General features: G+C 45.9%; 1 protein-coding gene across 3 annotated transcripts in view; it reads right to left on the bottom strand.

Moving 5' to 3' along the window:
- DENND5B (DENN domain containing 5B) overlaps nt 1-16,384 on the bottom strand; it is a 113,239-nt gene extending 96,855 nt beyond the window's left edge. For all 3 annotated transcript variants that reach the window (XM_090144802.1, XM_090144788.1, XM_031589833.2), the window contains exon 1: nt 16,243-16,384. In XM_090144802.1, coding sequence (XP_090000928.1) covers nt 16,243-16,354 — 112 coding nt within the window. In that variant the 5' untranslated portion in view covers nt 16,355-16,384. The remainder of the gene's footprint in view (nt 1-16,242) is intronic.
- Between the last annotated feature and the right edge of the window lie 2,302 nt (nt 16,385-18,686).

Here is an 18,686-nt window from a genome sequence, read left to right as displayed (position 1 = left end):
TGTAGCAAGTTTGATGGCTCTGAAGAAGCAGCACACAAACTTTGCCAAAAGCCCAGAGACCACAAACGGATGATAAGCAGCACGCTGGCTTCTTAAACTAAATGCTCATTTTAAGAAAAGTGGTAAAACAACCACCAGGAAGTACTTGATTCAGAATTATTGACTACCACATCCCACTCTGATTTATTTATTTTTGCCTTAAAGGAAGCCCTTTGAATTTTCTTGTGCTCTTGTTAAGCTAACATTTCTGTGGCGCTGGTTGTGTCTCCACACATTTTACTGGAAGAGAACAAAGAGATTCTCAGCTTTGGCACTTCAAAGTAAATTGCATGAGAGCAGCGGGCATCCTCAAGTGTACTTCCAAGGGTGCCATGTAGGTGTTAGGATGTGACACCATGGCACTCTTGCACCTGAAAGGAGACAGGAAATTTTTCAGCTGCTTTAAAGGAGTCATGGGGAGTGGCGTGAGCTGATTTCTGAGGTATGCACCTGATGGCTCAGCCAACACAGGTCTGCAAAGCAAATTGCCAGTATCATCTATCCTGGGATGGCCACATTGCACAGCAGCACCTCAGAAGACTTTCCCTGGCAAGATTCAGCTTCACAAACTGCCAACGTAAAGCAGATCAGAGCCCACATTAGTTGGAGTAGCCTGTGATCAGACTGTTTACAACACACAAGCACTGGTATTTATGCGAGAGCTGGGTATTCTCTCATTTCAGTTAACCCTGGTGATGAGGAATGCTGTTTCTCTAGGCCTTGGGTAATTCCCTGGTGTGGCTTTAGGCTCATCATACCCTTTGGGTTTTGAAGAGCCCACATCCTCAGAGGAGAGATGCAAACTGCTACTGAAGGCAGCCCTCCCTCAGCACAGGTGCTGCACACTGGCTCTAGACTCGCCCCCCCAAAAACAATTTCCACATGCTTTGGATGGCAGTACCTCCAAGGACTATCGATGCAAGGAGGGAAATTTAGATGAGGGCTAGGAAGAGACAGAAGAATGGGCCCAATTTCCATGGGCAGTCAGGGACTACCCTGCAGAAGCCATCAGAAGGAAGCTTGGCAGAAAGAACCAGGCCACTACATCAAAGGCAGTCATTTTATTCATGTAATTCCCTCAAAATAAATAAATAAACAAACAAATCTCCTTCTTTTCATCAGCAGCCTGCACAATAGCAAAGCCCTCCTTGCGTAAGCAGCACTGGAGGCTCCGTGCAGAGCTCTGAGGAGAGCCAGGACAGGGAATCAGAGCTCATCGCACTGCTCGCCAGCTGACAGCAGTTCTGTTCCCTGGCCAGCAATCCTGTACTTCTCTCACCCAGGTCAGCCCACTGGAGATTAGTCCCCTTATTCACCCGTGGCATTTTCCCAGGCAATGCTCCCCTTGCACAGCACAGGCACTCTGCAGCCCAGCCGCTGCCTCCTCCTGCACAGGGTACAGCCCTGTACAGCTTAGTGGCATTTGAAGTTATGTAGAGGAGCAGCATGTGGAGCTGGCACTTCAGGATGAAAAACCATACTGATGTCTGAGCATCAGCCAAGATACAGGAAGGGAAATCACTATTCATCTAATTCAAAGGAAGGAACAGGAGACCTTTCTTCAGCTGTTAGCCCAGGGGCAGAAAAAGCCACCCTGCCCTCCTTCTCCAAGACAGTTGGACTCAGATTAAGCTGCAGATACACTGCGTGCTGCTGCAGCTGAGTTTCTCCCTATCCCAAAGTGACCTGGCAGTACTGCAGAGGAACTGGCACACAAACCAGCCTTGGCCGTGCTGCTGCACCAGAACAGCAAGCAGCTAAACAAATGAGCTGAGCAAGTTGTGAGCCAGGACCTCTTCATCAGCACTGTCAGTCTTGTTTGCGTGCAGCTGGAAAGACGAAAAACTGCAGAGGCTTTGTTCATTATTTTTGCTAAGTCCTGCAGCAGGATGTTTTCCTGCCCTCCAGACCTGGATTGCACAGCTCTGTGCCCGTTCCAGTAGCTATACATAGAAACAATCAGCTAGCAGCCAGGGCAACACATGGCCCATAAATAGACTGTACTTATCAGCATGCTTAAGCCCTACAGGTAGGCTGGCCCTTTTATTTGGGAGGCTCTGCAGCGATTCCACTGCAGAACAGTGAGGCTTTTTAATTTGGATTGTTTTTAAGAGAGCACAAGATCAAACTTCAGCCTAGATGAAAAGAATCCCGTGACTGCTGAGTGTTACTTTTCCAATCTGTCCCTTATATGATCACATATTATAATAAATGCAAGCAACTTGAATGCAATTAGACTTGGCATTTTAGATAGTTCGGGTGGGGGGCAGATGGAAGAAGAGAACATAGCAGGGATGGATAAGTGTATTCTAAAACAGAAGTATTTCAGAAGACATCAACCTGTCACTAACAAGATTGGGAAGTCAAACTTGCCCAAGGGAGGGGGAGTCCTGCTATTAATAAGCTCTGCTTAGTTTTGAAATTAAAAGCTGAAACACAAAGGCTCATCAGTTCTCAAAAAAAAAAAAGAAAAGAAAAAAAAAAGAGCCCCACGCTTTTTCAGCATGCAAGCTGCATCACTTCTCCACAAAAACTTGCTTTTAGAAACAGATGGCAGCCTGCAAGACCTACAAATCCTTTGTCTGGAGTGGCAAACTAGGCCCTATTGCCCAAAGTCAACCACCACATTGTGAAGCACTGACCCTAACAAATCCATTATGTTTCTTTCCACTGTAGTGCTAAACCAGACAAAAATGAGTCAGACTCAATAGGAAAGGGTGAGGGATTTTAAATCCCTTTCCCCCCTCACTACAAAAGTGATGCTGAGGGGAACAGCCCCTGCTGACCCCGCTCAGAGGGGCAGGGCCCCAATCTGCAGCCAGGGCTGCCCACCAGCCCAGGCCCGCTGAGGAGGATGGATTTGGGATTGAAACATTTATGCTGCTCCGTCCAATAGCTTTGAAGTCAGCGGCTTCCATCAGCTCAACTACCCACGCAGTCAAGAGCGGATATCCAGATCTAGAAGGGCCTTTACATTAGGTGAATAATTAGGTCTGATGTGCTTTGTAGTTTCTCAACCCTCCTGTTCCGGCACTGCCAGGTAGCTGCAGGCAGTAGAATACAACGGTTGCTGTCCTGCTTTTCCCACGTCAGCTGAGCCCAAGCAATGGAAAGTAAAACAGGAAAGTGATAGAAACTTCCATCAAAGAGCTGCTGCCTGCAGTGGAAAGGAAACAAGGCAGGAGCCTGCTGAGCCTATAGACGGGTGAGGAAAGGAGAGAAGAGCCCTTTCCTTGCTGTGCGTGCTTGGTACAGCTTGATGCACACAGGGAAATACCCACTGCTGGCACCACAGGCAGATACCTCCCAACAAAGTGTTTGTCAAAGAGAAAAACCTTTCTGAAAAACACTGTGTGCAGATTACGAGTGACGCAGCTGCTTTCATCTTGCACATTTAGAAATGTGATGCAGCAAAAAAAAAAAACCAAAAAAACACAGCATCCTCAGGGCAACATATCAACATATTGGTTAGATTTTTCACACATTCGTAGGAATTGCTCCCCCATCTCCCTTCACCAGTCTTCCTGGGTATAAAACAGTCCCTCAAGGATGTGGCAACAATGACGCTGAAATTCAAAGTGCTGAGATCAAACACATGAAGCTGGTGCTCATTGTGGCTCAATTACATTGCCTATCTGAAGGCTCAAGCGCATTATTTAAGACAGTACAACAGTCATTTTAATCACAGCCATTGCATATTGCTTGGAAAACATCTAGAAAGCCAAAGAATGCCATGGAGATTTATTACCCTGCAGTGCCAGAGTTAATGACACAGCTTTCTCCTCAGTGTCTTTCTGCTTGTGGTTTACCACCTGTTTGCACCAAAGGATCTGGAATGAAGATGTGCTGGCCCTGGATCAGAGGCTGGACACACAAGTGCCTGTGCTGTGACTGCCCTCGCAGGACACCAGATTAGTAAAGCTCCTGTTTTCCTCCTGAGGTTTTAAACTTCAAAGTTTATGTGCAGAAAAGGTGCAGCACTGAGCTTCAGCAGAACAGAAATAACTCTGAGTCCTTCCTAAAGTTACAGTGTGAAGATGTGTGCCGTGACCAACACAACAAAGTGCCTGAGCTGTCTGCCTGCTGGCAGCGTTCTGAGTTTGCATTTTCTTCCATAAATATTTAACATAGAAGAACTGTTCATGTTACCCACTTTGCCCGAAGTGTTTTGACAGCCATGTTCACCCCATGACAATGATGCTCTATTTAACACTGCAGCTGCAGACAGGAGGATCTGGTTTCAGTTTTATACAATATTGTGAAACCCATGACCTCACCCAAAATAAATGAGATAATACATTTTTAAGGAGTAGAATCCAAAAGCATCACTAAGGCAATCATCAGTAAGCCACAACAATGAAGGAAAACAAATTTAAGTCTTGACTGCGGGAGCTTGCTTGAATTCAGCTAGAATCCCATTTTTATTGAACATGTTCAAAAAAGGAAAATAGAAGACAAACAACCCTGCAAAAGCTAAGAAGAAATAATTTTTCTGAAGGCCTGGATAATTGTTAAGCTTACTGTCAGATATCCACAGATTATTGCCAGTCCTCAGGGACCTCTGCACACTTAAGCACGTGTTTAGCTGAATCCACCAAAGAGCCAGTGCCCTGCAGAGCTCTTGTCTGGCCATGCTGGGAAGTTTGGCCACACCATCTCCATAAGGAGAGAAGACTCAGGGAAGTCTAGCAGAGAGTAACCAGAAAGATCTAAAAAAGAAACTGAGTCAGCCACATTCATCCTCTCTGCACTGAGGCTAGAAGCTTGGGGCTAGAGGCCAAGGCAGGAGGCTGTGACCTTGGCTTGCTCCCTCAGGACCCACACAGCTTTTCCTCACCAGAAGTATGTGCTGGCCTGCTAATGGTATTCTTGGTGACATGTTCAGGAGATGAGTAGCAGTCCCAAGCTCTGTTTTGCAAACCAAATCCCTGTGTCAGTGGTGGCAGCTCACAGCAGGCCCACTGGGCTTCTTTCCACACATGGACATTTAAATCTGCCCCCTCCAGTACAGCATAACTGCACAGGAACTCACCAATGCACTCATCTATTAAAAGCCTGCTGCAAATGGAGCTGAACCACTTCAGTACAATCAGATGAACTGAGCAAGGGCTGCCAACCTGCCACTGTGCTGCAGTGCAACACTGCATCCTTTCAGGCCACTTTGGTGCACAGATCCAGCTGAATATGGCCATTTACTCTTAAGACAGCTCATAAACACAGCATGATTAGCCATATATCTTGCAGTGCCTTTTGCTGGAGTTACTCACTCAAAACTTAATGCACTTAACACAACTTTATAACTCTTTACACATTGTTAGTGCTTTAATACACCAGAATTCAGATACTGGATATTATCAGAAAGGTTACAACAGCTTTCCAAAACCACAACAAAACATAAGGAAGAGCTGGTTTGTTTTTAAACCTGGGAAGGTGGAAGAAAAAGTGCACAGCCCCCTTTCCCTGTGCTTTCTGCTCCTATTTATCTCTTTTACAGAGTTTTAGGGGAAAAAAAACAAACAAAAAAAACACCAAAAAAAAAGCACAGTCCAGTAGACAACCATTCTTGTGCAGCTTTTTTTTTTTTTTTTTTGCCAAACCTAGTTTTGCTCCTACCTCCTAATATCACACTGTAGATGCTGTAGCAGAATTGCTCCCCTAATAAATACCCTTCATTGGCAACCCAGAGGAAATTGCATTAAGTACAGTGTAATGGTTTCACAAATCCTGGTGAAGGGTGCTAGGAGCCATACACCGGGACAGAAAATCGGATCCTCTTGCCATGAGCTCATTTGTTCTCACAAACCTGTTAGCTCCAATCTCTTCTGCTTCCCACTTCCTACCTTAAGTCACCATACAGCCCCTGGCCCAGGAGACAGCACACGCTGTATGCAGGTCCAGCCACACAGCTGCTAGTAGCCCAGAGTGCCCACAGACACAAGCTGTGCTGCCTGATGAAGTGCTGCTGCTTTTTCTGCAGCCTTTGTGTTACTGGGAGTTTAATTAGGTCCTCTGCTCCAGCTGCAAGAACTTAACAAGAAAACTTAAAATCCTCCTATCTTTTCTATTTCACCCCTGACAAAATTAATCCTTGGTGATTCTGTATGGGGAAATACTGGTGGTAGGTCAACGCTTGGACCGAATGATATTGGAGGTCTTTTCCAACCATGGTCCTATTGAGCCTATGATTTTAAATTGACCAATGGATTCAGAAGATAAGGATAACGATTACTTCAGTATTGTTTTTTTTTTTTTTTTCCCTTTAAAAAAAAAAGGAAATGGATCTGGTGTGATCACATTATCAATCACACAAGCCTCAGTTTTGGGTGTGATAATACTACAACATCATCAACACAGATGGTCTGCTGCTTAGTGCAAACTTCCCTTTTTAGCTATTCAGTACACTGCAGGCGAGTGCTAGGACAGAGTCAGAAGTCATCAACGTGAAGCACTGACAAAATATTAGCTGACGATTGAAACCCGAGACAGATTTTGAATTGCAAGTAGTTTTCAGATCTTAACCGTTATCAAATACAATAGATGCCGGGCACTCCGCTGCAGTACTTGCTGTGAGCAATTCATTCCCAGCTCTAGGCGAGACTCAAATCAGCACCTTTTCTCCCCAGTGCTAGCACAGACCTGCAGGCAAGGAGCACGAATGCATCCCAGCCACAGGATATCAGCCACAGGATATCACGTATTGCTCATTCTCATTCCTGCTGAAAACCCAAGAGCTGAACGAACTGCCCTGAGCCCCCGGGTCAGAGCCAGGGCAGGCACTGCAGGGACCTCTACTCTTCCTCACCTGCTGGCTGGAACAAAGCACGGCCGAGGGATCAGCGCTCATTAAGGCCCAGCTTTTATGGAAAGTTCAGCCTGCGTTACACTAGAGGGCTTTTTTTTTTTTTTTTTTTTTTTAATTTAAATCAGTGCGTTAGACTGCGCTCTTTCATTCCCCTCCCAACTCACAACCCTGCAGGCAGCTCCAAGAAGAAAGAGAACAAAGACGTAGGCATAGAAACTACAGAAGTTATTAACCAGAACAGCTAACGTTAAAGTTAACATCTCCCAGCACCATTCCCCTTCCTTTAAGTATGACATAAGACAATAGCTACAGCTGCCTCACCCTATGCAGATGTTCATATTCATACGAGAAAAAATGCTTGCTTAATAGCATTCCTTACGCTGGGATTCTTTAGTTCTTAGTCATTCCTCAATTTAAGATAGAAACATTAGACCACGTATCCCTGTTTGAATTAAGAGAGTCAAACAACATCTGTTATCACACTTGCTAAAGCCAGAAAGAGCCAACATATTTGCAAATGCTAGTAAGACAAGCCTATCCCTAGTACCATCATCTTGGGAAAAGGCTAAACACGTGATCCATCTGTGCTGATGAGCTGCTATGCTGATTTCCAGAGATAAATATTCTCCCTTTAGTAGATTCATAATGGCAGTCATTAAAGATAGAGGTTGACAAGCTGCAAGGGAGTGCATTAAAGACACCTTCATACCGTTCTTCCAAACCTTGACATTGCTGAAGTGTTTACAAAGCAAAACATACAGGAGAACACACCACTCAAAGCTCTGTGTCAGGGCATACATCCACAATCAGTAGTTTTACTAAGCACCTGATAGTTTTTAAGCATTGCAAGTCATGACCTGGCATCTCATCTCCATGTATTACACAAAGGTGGCTTTCTTTCTGTTTTAAAGAAGAAAGATTCCGCCCCCAAATACTTGGTACAGTGTATTACACATTCTAATATTGGATAAATTAAAAAAGCACAACATCCATGAGACAAAATGCCCCATCCTAGAAAATGTAGCACTACTGTTCATCTCTATTCCAGCCAGCATCACAGCTGTGACAAAGTCTGTGTTAACAGAGCTATTGTTTTGTTTTCCAGCATAAAATTACTCTGAATTTTAAATTAATGTCAAAGTTTTGCTCAGCATAAAGCAAACAAAAATACCAAGTGGGAATACTGATAAAAAAAACCAAAACAGTACTGCATGAATAACCAACTAATCAGCAATCCTCCCTTCCCTCAATGAAAAGCCAAATATTTACTCAGTTATATATTGCATTCTTCGCTCAAATACTTCATAGTTTGAATTTAAAAATAAATAAAAAAGCTTTCTCTTTCCAGAGCATCTCGTGGGAATGCAGAGGATACAGCAGAAGGTGTTTCTACATCACACTGGACCCATTTCAGCTGGTTACACAGCAGGGAGGTGGGCTTCTTCACCTGGACTGGGCTATCAGCTTCCAGGCAGCCTCCCAGCAGTGAGAATCTGGGCTCTAGATCCTGCCTGCCATTTCCCACCAGCATAAGCAATACGCATGAGGACAGTGGCAGCATCCTCCCATCCCAGAGGGCTCCAGTCATACCAGAACATTGATCAGTCAAAAGCAGGCTGCTCGGCCCATTGGATCAATGTTTCACTGGGAAATCAGCAGTTGGGTGCATGCTTGGTTTCACCATTTCATCACAGACAGCTGCATCCTCTTGTTTTTCCAGTCACAAGACACCAGAAGCACATTTTTCACCTGGGCAGCCCAATGTAAAAAGCATTCAGTCACACTCACTTTTTCCTTTCATCTACAGCTACTGCTAACACGGGCAACACTGCATCACATGCCATCGCATGCCAATCGCTTTATGCATGAAAATAGCTATGCATGGAAATGAGCTTATGTATATAGCAGCTAAAGAAGAAAATGCAAATTTATACAGATAATTTCAACCATCCATGAAAAGCAGCAGCCACTACACACCCACGGCAATTGAGGGGTTTTTTTTCCATTTCTTTTTTTTTTTTTTAATCCTATCATTGTTTACACAAAATGGTATTTCAGCTTAAGCCCCCCACCCTTCCACATGTCAGCCTTTAACATGACAAGAGAACACCAAAGAGGGGGTAGAGGGAGGATTCTACCCTTTGTGCTGTGCAACCTACCACTCACAGTTTCAAAGCCCAGTTTGACTCCACTGGATACAGTTTGTTTTAACAGCAACAACAACAAAAATCAATACCAGCTCCCAGAATTATTGCAATTTGATGAATAATATGGCTGCAAAGCAAAGCTAAGTTCATGCTCTAAGAGGGAAGAAAAGCTTGCTTTACAAGAGTGGCACCACCCCTGAACACAAAACAAGAACTGGTGGCATTTCTGTACAGAACATTTAAGTTTGTTCCCCAGTCAGAGGTTTTCTATGCAGATTCACTAAAACCACTTCCCCCAATATTGTACTCTGCCAGGAGTTATTTTTTTCACTGCCACTCAAAGCAGGTCACCGAGATCTAGCAAAGCCCTTCAACCTACTCTACAAAGTGTACGTTTTAGCAATGGAATACTCCTTCCACTTCACTCTTCTGAGTATCCGTTTTGATGTTTTGAAGTTATTGTTAGTGGATTTGGTTGATGTGCAGAAGAATGAGGAAGAAGCAAGACCCCACACCTTGAAGGAGCACAACTTCACATTCCCAGACAGGCACTTTCTTTTTGCCTAGCACACCCCAATCAGAACGCTCTCCATTTAGATATGGTGATCAGACCGCTCAGTGAAACTGTGTTTGACTCCAAGCAAGGAGCACAAATTATGTCGTTTACATTTTCCATACTGATAATGTAACAGAGGCTTCTTCAGGCATCCCAATATCTGACACCTCAGCAGTCTGACACATTAGTCACCTCCTAAATATCTCTTACTGTGATGACCCATCACCACTTCTTCCCTAATTGGCTCTGAGATTATCTATATAGCTCATGCGACTATGAAGGCCCACTGTTTGCTGACGCAATTTGTTTTTCCTCAGTGTAGCATTTCCTACCAGAAGCAGAGATAGATAAGGAAAATTAAAACTGAATTTTACTGACACCCACAAGCTTCATGTATTTTGACTGCTACAGCTCTCAGCAGGCCGGAGAGTCGCGACATCCTCACATCGCTGCCTCACATTGCCACGTTTCCTCGTGCTGTTTCTTCTGGAGGCCTTTCAGTGGCGAGCTCCATGCCCGGCCCCAAGGCCTCAGGCACAGCACCAGGGTGCTGGCACAGCACATGCAGCACTGGCATGTCACTGGTGAGGACATAGAGGCTTCTTGGGCAAGCAGCTGAGCACAGAAATCAATGCCAGTCTCATGCTGCCCTTAACAGCGCTGGTGTATGTCACGTCTCTGCTCCAGCAGGCCCCCCAAAAAACACCATCTCCCCTCACATCTTTACCAACACCCAGCTGTAGTGAGGTTAGACAGGGCACTGTTACACCCAGTAAGGTATTCGAACCTTCTGGGGCAAGTCCTGGGCTCTGCACAGTAGGCAACCCTTGGAACACAGCTGGGGTGATCCTATGCAGGACATGACATGGCACAGCACCGCAGGAACGTGGCTGGGATTCAGTGCCTGCAAACACTTGGGCTGTACTGCTGTTAATACTATGGGAATGGAAAAAGTTATATACCACAACGTTAAACAGGTCTGCTACTAGAATTTTCACTAAAAGCCAAAACAACAACAGGAAAAGAAAAAACCATTCCCACTGACAGTGGCATACCTTCTACTGTGCTATTACAGCAGCTCTTAGTAGTAAATAAAAGCCTTCTGAGGGTATGAGAGGGTTTAGTCTAAATGGAAATATCAGCTTACTGAGCAAGAGGGAAAAAAAAAACCCACAAAATTCTTGGTTTAGCATTAGCAAATCAGGGCTACCAGTACAAGAGCAGATTTTCCAGCCCAATCAATTGGTTGGTTCATTACTTTCAAAGGAATACAATAATCATTTGCTTTCCTTTGAGTTTTTATAACTAGAATTACACCAGGGTAGAGGAGCATTCCAATCTCCCTGGCACATATGAAGGGTAGAGAATGAAACCCATGCTACTAAAGCATATTAACACATCACAGCCGTTACCAATTCCACAGATGGTCTGTTATCCAAGAGAATCACTCCTTGTTGAAGGTTACCATAGCTGGCTATGATGCTTGTCAATAATATTGACAACCCTTTATAAGAAGCTCTGTTTCCTTCAGATGCAGAATTTCTCATATAGAAGCTAAGTCTTCAGTGAATAGTTCAGAAATCCTTAAGAAACAAGATGTTGTCTTACAATGGAATTTTGTTTTTCCTCAGTTAGCAAAAAACTCATGTTTAAGAATAGGTCATTACAGCAGTTGTCTGTGCCACCACCTTTGAAGAAGCAGAAGAGAGCAAACCCACTTCTTTCACTTCAGAACTGAGCCAAGACTGCATGGCAGCAGGGATTATCTCCATGCTCTTTAACTTAAATAAATAAATAACAGTTTACTTAAACAGAGCAAAGTCAAAAGATTTGGCTTTGTATTACAAAATCTTAACTCAACTTAGATTTCTATCAAAAGGGTTTCCTACATTAATATATCCTGTTTCCATCTTATTATGGTAAGTTGGCAAAAAAAAAAAAAAAAAAGTGATCTGCCAGCAACTCCATTCTATTCCTCATCCATGAAACTCGCTTGTTCAGCAACAAACGCAGAAAATTTAGTGCTGCATTTGAGCATCAAGTCTTAATGAAAGGATGGAATGTTAGTCCCAATCCTCCTGTAATGATCAGAAATCCTAAGCGATCTACAGCCTTTCAGTATCTAAAGGGGGACAGTCTCTTCAGCTGGGTTTGCTGTGACAGGACAAGGGGAAATGATTTCAAACTAAAAGAAAGGAGATTTAGACTGGACATAAGGAAGAATTTTTTTTTACAATCAGGGTGGTGAGGCATTGGAGCAGGTTGCCCAGAGAGGTGGTGAGTGCCCCTCGAGACACTCAAGGTCAGGCTGGACAGGGCTCTGAGCAACCTGATCTATCTGTGGGTGTCCCTGTTCACTTCAGGGGGGTGGACCAGATGGTCTTTATGGGTCCCTTTCATCTGAAACAATTCTATTATACTACTACAAATCCTTCTGAGGTGCACATTAAGATCTGTTAAAATGTACATGAGCCATCTTCTCCCCCGCTGGTACAAGTCTCACCCACATGCATGTCACTTAACCTGGACACTCCCCCCATGCATGCTAGTGCTCTAGACTGCATTTTTAAAAACAAAAAGCAAAACTCCCGTGGCTTGTTTTTTATTTGACACAATTGAGTAAGTCATGAACAGGAACTGCAACTGTTTAGAAATTCCTTGGTCAAGGGAAATTCATTAATACATTTCCAGTAACCCAGGAAAAAAACCCCAATCCCTTATTTTGAAAAGGGTCATGCACACATGACATTGCATCAGTGTAGTAATGCCACCACATTTTTCTTGCTGAAGCCTGGCCCTTCAGTGTGACCTGGTGTGGGGGAAGTCAGGTGGAAAGCCAGGCTTGCTGCAGCCAGGCTGTGCGACACACGAGCATGCAGGTGCCAAGCACACACAAGAGAATAAAAGCTTCTGGCTTTCTAAAAATAAAAGCCTGTAGACAAGAAGCACAGTTAGCTAGACTGCAACACACACACACTGTTTGTTTTTCAGCATTATGAACTCAGATAGCGTTTCACTGTTGAAGGAAATTAATTCTCAATGTCTGACTATTTATAGCAAGAGGTAGAAGCACTGATTAGTTTCCCCAAGACACTCGACAAGCCCAGTTAGCATGACCATAAGCTCTCCCAGCATCTGCTGGGCTGGGCACAGCGAGGAAATAAATAGCTGATCTTAAAAGTGGTGAAGCTCTCTACAGCTTTACAGTAGAAACTGAATCAGGACAATAAGATGCTCAATCTTCACACACTCATCAAAACCAGACAATGCAAAATATTTTGCTGGACAAGATACAATAACTGGAAATTCTCCTAACTATATGCACAGCACTGAGGTAATTTGGAAGGTTTATGCATAGGAAAAGCTACAATGTTTTATTTTACATAGCAAGACTTCAGCAGTATTCACCTTTCTCAGCACAGAGGGCATCATCCCACAGAGCCATTCAGGCCCCACTTCCCATGCTGCACCCTCCAAACCCCTCCACTGACAGTGACCTCTACAGAACTCAGACCCATTCTTCCATTTGGGAACAAAATTCCCCACATTTCCTCCAGAACACCACGTTCCATCCCTCACTACAAGGCATTGCTTTCTCTTTGACTGATTCTCATGTATCCTGGATTTTATTTTATTTTCTTTCTAAATTGTAGAATTTAGAATATATGTACAACTCTTCTACAAAGTTGAATACATTATCAAAGCAAAATGTAATGGCAGCTACAGCCATGAAAAACTTTGTGTCTTGCGCGCACACTGGAAGTATGAAAAATCACATTAATAGAAACAGTTTAATGAACTATTAGGTATTTTTCTTTAAGGCAACTTTAAGTATTTACTATAATGTGTTCATTTGAGCACGTGCATTTTAAAGGCTGTTGGTCTCAAGATGAGTATACCTGAAAGAAGTGGGCATGAAGATCAAAGCAAACTGAAATACATTTTCTATCAGCCCTGAACATGAGAGAAAATCATTCTTCATCCTTTTTAGTGGAGTTCAGTTGCACTGAGAAACCAATATTTTAAATGTCATGCTTTTCAAGATATTCCATGTCAAATATACCGCTTTCCTTTTCTGACCGCTCCAACTGCTCAGTGCCAAGAAATCCTTACAGCTTCCTTTCCTCCCTCAAGTCACCAGATTCTTCTTCCATCCTTGGCTGAGAGATTTGTGATAGTACCACAAGTGCTTTGATGGCATTATTATCCATACGTTGCTTTGTTGCATGCCTGGAAGGACTACCAAGTTAGCAAGAACTTCCAAAATTTTGGAGGAGTTGGACTAGATGACCTTCAGGGGTCCCTTCCAACTCAAAAGATTCTGTGATTCTATTATGTTCTATGAAAGTGAACTGTCTTAGACAACTACGTGAATTCTCTTGCAGCCAGCTGTAGAGCAGCTTCCCAGGCAGCCCTAGCCCAGCCCTCTGGGAGCTGGAAGCCCTGTGAGGATCTGTAACTTCTGCTCTCCACTCAAGGAGAGGCCCTGGGCCTCCAGCTCATCTCCTGCCCCACTCCTCCACCCAGCATCTGGGCCTGGTGAGAGGTGCTTGAGCTTCGAACGCTAGAGCTGCTGAGGGACTCCAGTGTTTGCAGATAAGCAGGTTCTTAATTACTTTTTTTTTTTTTTTTTTTTGCTAAATTAGAGACGATCTGCACAGCAGCTTAAGTGACAGCACTTTGCAGGGAAGGCACGACTTACCTCAGCAGCTTCTTTAAGCACAAGGCTGGTGGGATGGAAAGCCATCACAGATACAACTCAACACCAAAATAACAGGACCATTTCTTTACAGAAAACACCGTAAAAGCATTTGTAGAAAGAAATAGCCTCATTTGTGGGTGTCCCTTACAGGATGGTCCATCTGCTTCCTTAAGCATCTTTCTGCCTGTATATTCCAGTTAAGAATTGAATTCTTGTAGCCTCATTTTTGGAACCTGTAACAGAGTTTTATGATATCTCTCCGGTGCCTGCCTATGGTGGTATTAGCACTCCCCAAGCTTTAGCAGAAACATTTTCTCAGCTACGTCTAAAGCCAGAGTTAATTTTTGCACGGCTGCATTACATGCTGCCTCACAGCACTGCCTGTTCCTCTCCAGCACTTCCAACTGCTCAGCTCCCAGCTGATAGCAGAAAGCTCTCGTCATGAGTCCCTAAAAATATACCATGTCTAATAGCAGTCCCATCATAGTTCCGTTACTCCAGCTCTTCCTTTGCTACGTCCCAGCCCTCCTAGGCGTTGATGATGCCTCACGCATTGCCATCACCAAAAATTCCTGAATGCTTTTATTATCCATTTAGCTTTAAAATCCAATTGGTCTTGCTGGAATCTCTTAAGTTGCCACAGAAGAGACAGAGCCAGGGCATTGTGCGAACCTGCAGTCCTCCTCAAGAGCACACCTGTGCATCTTGCTGGGAAACTGAGCAGAAAGCAGCAAAAGGCACATTACGAAGCCCAGGTTGTCACCGGGGAAGGCACACCCCGCTGGCCAACGCTGCCTTAAAAGTGAGCTCTTTTCAGAAAGCAGAATTTGAGGCGATTCGGAGTTTGAGAAGCCCACACCCAAGTGGGTCACATTATGCAAATCGAACCCTGTGTGCCATCAGCTGGGCGAACGCTCACAAGCCAGGAGGTTGCTATTAAAAGCAATAAAACCAAAACACGAAACTGCGGTCGCCAACACGTGTTAGAAAACAAACAGCTGGCAGACTGCTTGGCTAATGCTTCAGCTCTGAGACCCCAGGGCTGCCACGACCGTGCGCTCCATGCAAAGACAATGGGAAAAGATACAGACACCTAAGCTAAGGGAAGGCTCTGTGGCACTTCAGGTGCTCATATCACCCCTTCTACAGCCAGCGTAGACATGAACTTCAACCAGGGTGCATGGGTCAGCAATGCGGATCACACGGCCTCCCTCTTATACAACACAAGGCCATGTCCTTCCTGCTGCAGCACCAGAGACCTCACAGGCCTCATCACCTGCACCTGTCCCATGCAGGTCCCTTGCCCACAGCAGGAGCACAAATGGACAGTGGGACATATGGACCTCAGTGCTTACAGGCTCCTAACTCAGAGAAAAAACATTCTGCTTCTGTGCAATTATGCCCCATCACTACGCTTACAGTCAGCCCTGCTTTACACCTAAAAACTGTCTTACGTCTTTCCTTTTAGATGAGCACAGTGACGTTTAGGAGAGAGTACAGTCTTCCCCAGCATAATGTGCTCAAATACAGGCGTAAGCTCTCAAACAATAAACATTTTAGAAAGCGCGTGAGCACCTCCACGATCCCACAGTAATAGTCTCATTCTTGGATCTGTGACATTTTTTGGGGGTGGAGAGCGAAGGATGCGGGAAGACTATTTCCGAACAGACAGAAGACGTGAAAGAAAGCGAGGCAACCGGCGATGCAATTGCATTAATTTATTCGGTTCTTCCCACATCCCTCCCCCCGGTTTGCAGCACACAACAGGGAAGAACACGCATTCTCTCGGCACCGAGCTCGGCCGCGGGGCTCTGCAGGGTTCCGCAGCAGCCCAGCAGCGGGGCCGGAGCTGCCTCCCGTACCGGCTCCCCCGCTCTGCCGGACCGGAGCCCGGCCCCCCGCCCGCGTTCCCCGGAGGCCCGGCGCCCCCTCCGCGGGGGGGAGCGGACATTTTGCGGCAGCCGCTCCCCGGCCCCGCGCCGCGCCCGCCGCTCACCTGCCAGCTCGTCGGGCTCCAGCCCGCTCTCCGCGTCGATGCCGCAGAGCACGAAGTAGTGGGCGAAGCGGCACGGGGCCGCGCCGGGCCCGGGGGCGCCGCTCCCGCTCATCCCGGCGGCGGCGGCGGCGGCGGCGGCTCCGGCTCCCTGCGGCAGCGCGGCGGGCTCACGGCGCGCCGCCCCCCATCCCCGGCGGAGGGCACCGGGCGCTGGCGGCGGGCGCTGGGCGGCTCCGGCGGGCACAGAGCGGCGGCTCCGACCCCGCTGTCAGCTGAGAGGGGCGGGCAGCGGGCGGTGCTGCGCTGCCGGCCCGCCCCCGCGGGGCTTTTAAACGCTGCGCGGTCGCGGCACCGCCCCGCCTGGGCGCCCCCAACCCCGTGCTGGGTTATAGGGGCGGCGTGACTGGGGGGGGGGGCGGCTTCCAGACAAAAAGCAGCGGGCGGGAAGCAGCGCTCCGGCTGTCCGCAACGTCTTCCTGTGGGAATGGCGCTGAGGACGGTGGGTTTTTGTTAGGCTGAAGGTCCGAACGGCAGAAGTGAGCTGTGAAGGCGGGTGATGGATGTGCGTGGGGCAGAGAAGGTCTCTGCTCGTGTATCGTAAACAGTTTTAATCGTATCACAGTTATCACACAGACAGCTGTCTCCTTGTTGCGTACACAAGGCAAAATCTAAAGCACTTCTTCATTCCCGGGTTGCCTAAGATTTAATAACCATTGCATCGTGTCCTGGAAGAAATCAGCATTATCCTATCCCCATTTGTACAGCCCTGCTGTTATGCTCACTCACTGCCAAAGCCCCAGCAAATTTGGGGGCAGCATCTCCTTCTAAAAGGACTTGCACGATTCTGAAGTTCTGAGGCTGTTTTTTTCCCAATCTGATGAGCTCCCTGCTCGTGTTCAGTAATTCCGCTATCTGTATACTTTAAACAGATTGTTTGCAGAATGCAATGTGCTATTTCATCCTTCTCTGACAATCTGTTAGTCTCTGTCCGTCCACAAGCCATGCTTATTCTTACATCATATTCTTATATCAGTGGTATTTGTCCTTATACAATAAACTGCTGTGAAAAGGAAATGCCTCCAAAGAACTTGGCATTTCACCTGCAGCAAAGGTCATTAGATGAAGGCATGGAGAAGAACTGCTGCTTTCCACCTGCTGGCAACACAGTGGCATCTTTGCTCTCTCCTTGCCTTGGATTTGCAAATTATATGCCCCTTATATGTCTCATCTTCCTCTAGTGCTTTATTGAAAATAGACAAGAGCTGAAACAATTTCCACACATATACAAGGAATAAGAAGACCCCAGTCCTCTGTCACGTCACAGATGCTGGTGACTGCAGTGCTCAGTATGGCAAGCCAGACTGTTCCAGATCCAAGCAGAAGTGTTTCAGGAGCCCAGATATATCCTCGACTTTGCACTAAGAGGCAGGCTATTTTATTTAGTTTGGTTTGTTTATTAACTTGTACCTGTCTATTCATTGGGCTCTAGGTCAGAGGATAAGAGTTAAGCTAGTCTGACACTCATTCACTAATTTACTAACTAATTGCTCTCACTGTGGAGCACCACCACTTTGTCCAGACTGTAGGCCTCCCTTTTGGAGGACCTCAGTTACATCAGGACCCTTTTCTTCCTGCTCAGGGGTAACAATTTCCTCTGCTCTGGCATGGGGCTGCTCTTCAATATCTTCATTAGTGATGTCAATGGGACTGAATGGACCCTCAACAAGTTTGTGGATGATCAAGCTGTGTGGCGTAACTGGCACACCTGAGGAATGAGATGCCATTCAGATGGACCCAGACAGGCCCAGGAGAACCTCGTGAGGTCCAACAAAATCATCTGCAAGATCTGGGTCGTGGCAATCCCCACTTTCCGTACAGGCTGGGGAATGTAAGGATGGAGCACAGCCCTGCCAAAAAGGACCTGGAAGCACTGGTGGATGGCAAGTTGGGTGTGAGCCAGCAATATGCCCCCACAGCCCAGAAAGTCAACCGTATCCTGGGCTGCATTAGAAGTTCCTTCCAACTCAAACAATTTGACAATTCTGTGAGAGGATACCTGCTTACAGTCACTTTTTGTTTATTTTCTTTCACAGAAAACCAAGCCTAGCCCCTTCTTTCTTCTGCCCAAGTACAAGCAGATGCTCGTGGGGAAAGATCACAGGGGCTTTTTCCTCAAGCCAGCTCAGCAGGGCAGGGTCCATTTGTTTTGCTTGCTTCACATCACCCAGCAGATCTCTGTCCCACCCTATGCTCTGCTGTGCCATAATTTCTTCACACCTTTTCTGCAGCCAGAGAACAGGTGGTGACCAATAGGGTTGAGGTGTGGGGTACATCTTGGATCAATGTTAATGGGAGATATGATGATTTTTTTCTTTCACCAGCCAAGGGTCTCAGAGCTCCACAAGGCATGATGGATAGGCTGGGTGTCCCACATCCAAGATACA

Source organism: Phasianus colchicus, chromosome 1, assembly GCF_987193195.1.
Source record: "Phasianus colchicus chromosome 1, bPhaCol1.hap1.1, whole genome shotgun sequence".
Taxonomy (NCBI): domain Eukaryota; kingdom Metazoa; phylum Chordata; class Aves; order Galliformes; family Phasianidae; genus Phasianus; species Phasianus colchicus.
The sequence above is the reverse complement of the archived record's forward strand: the minus strand, read 5'-3'. Positions and strand labels throughout refer to the sequence as shown.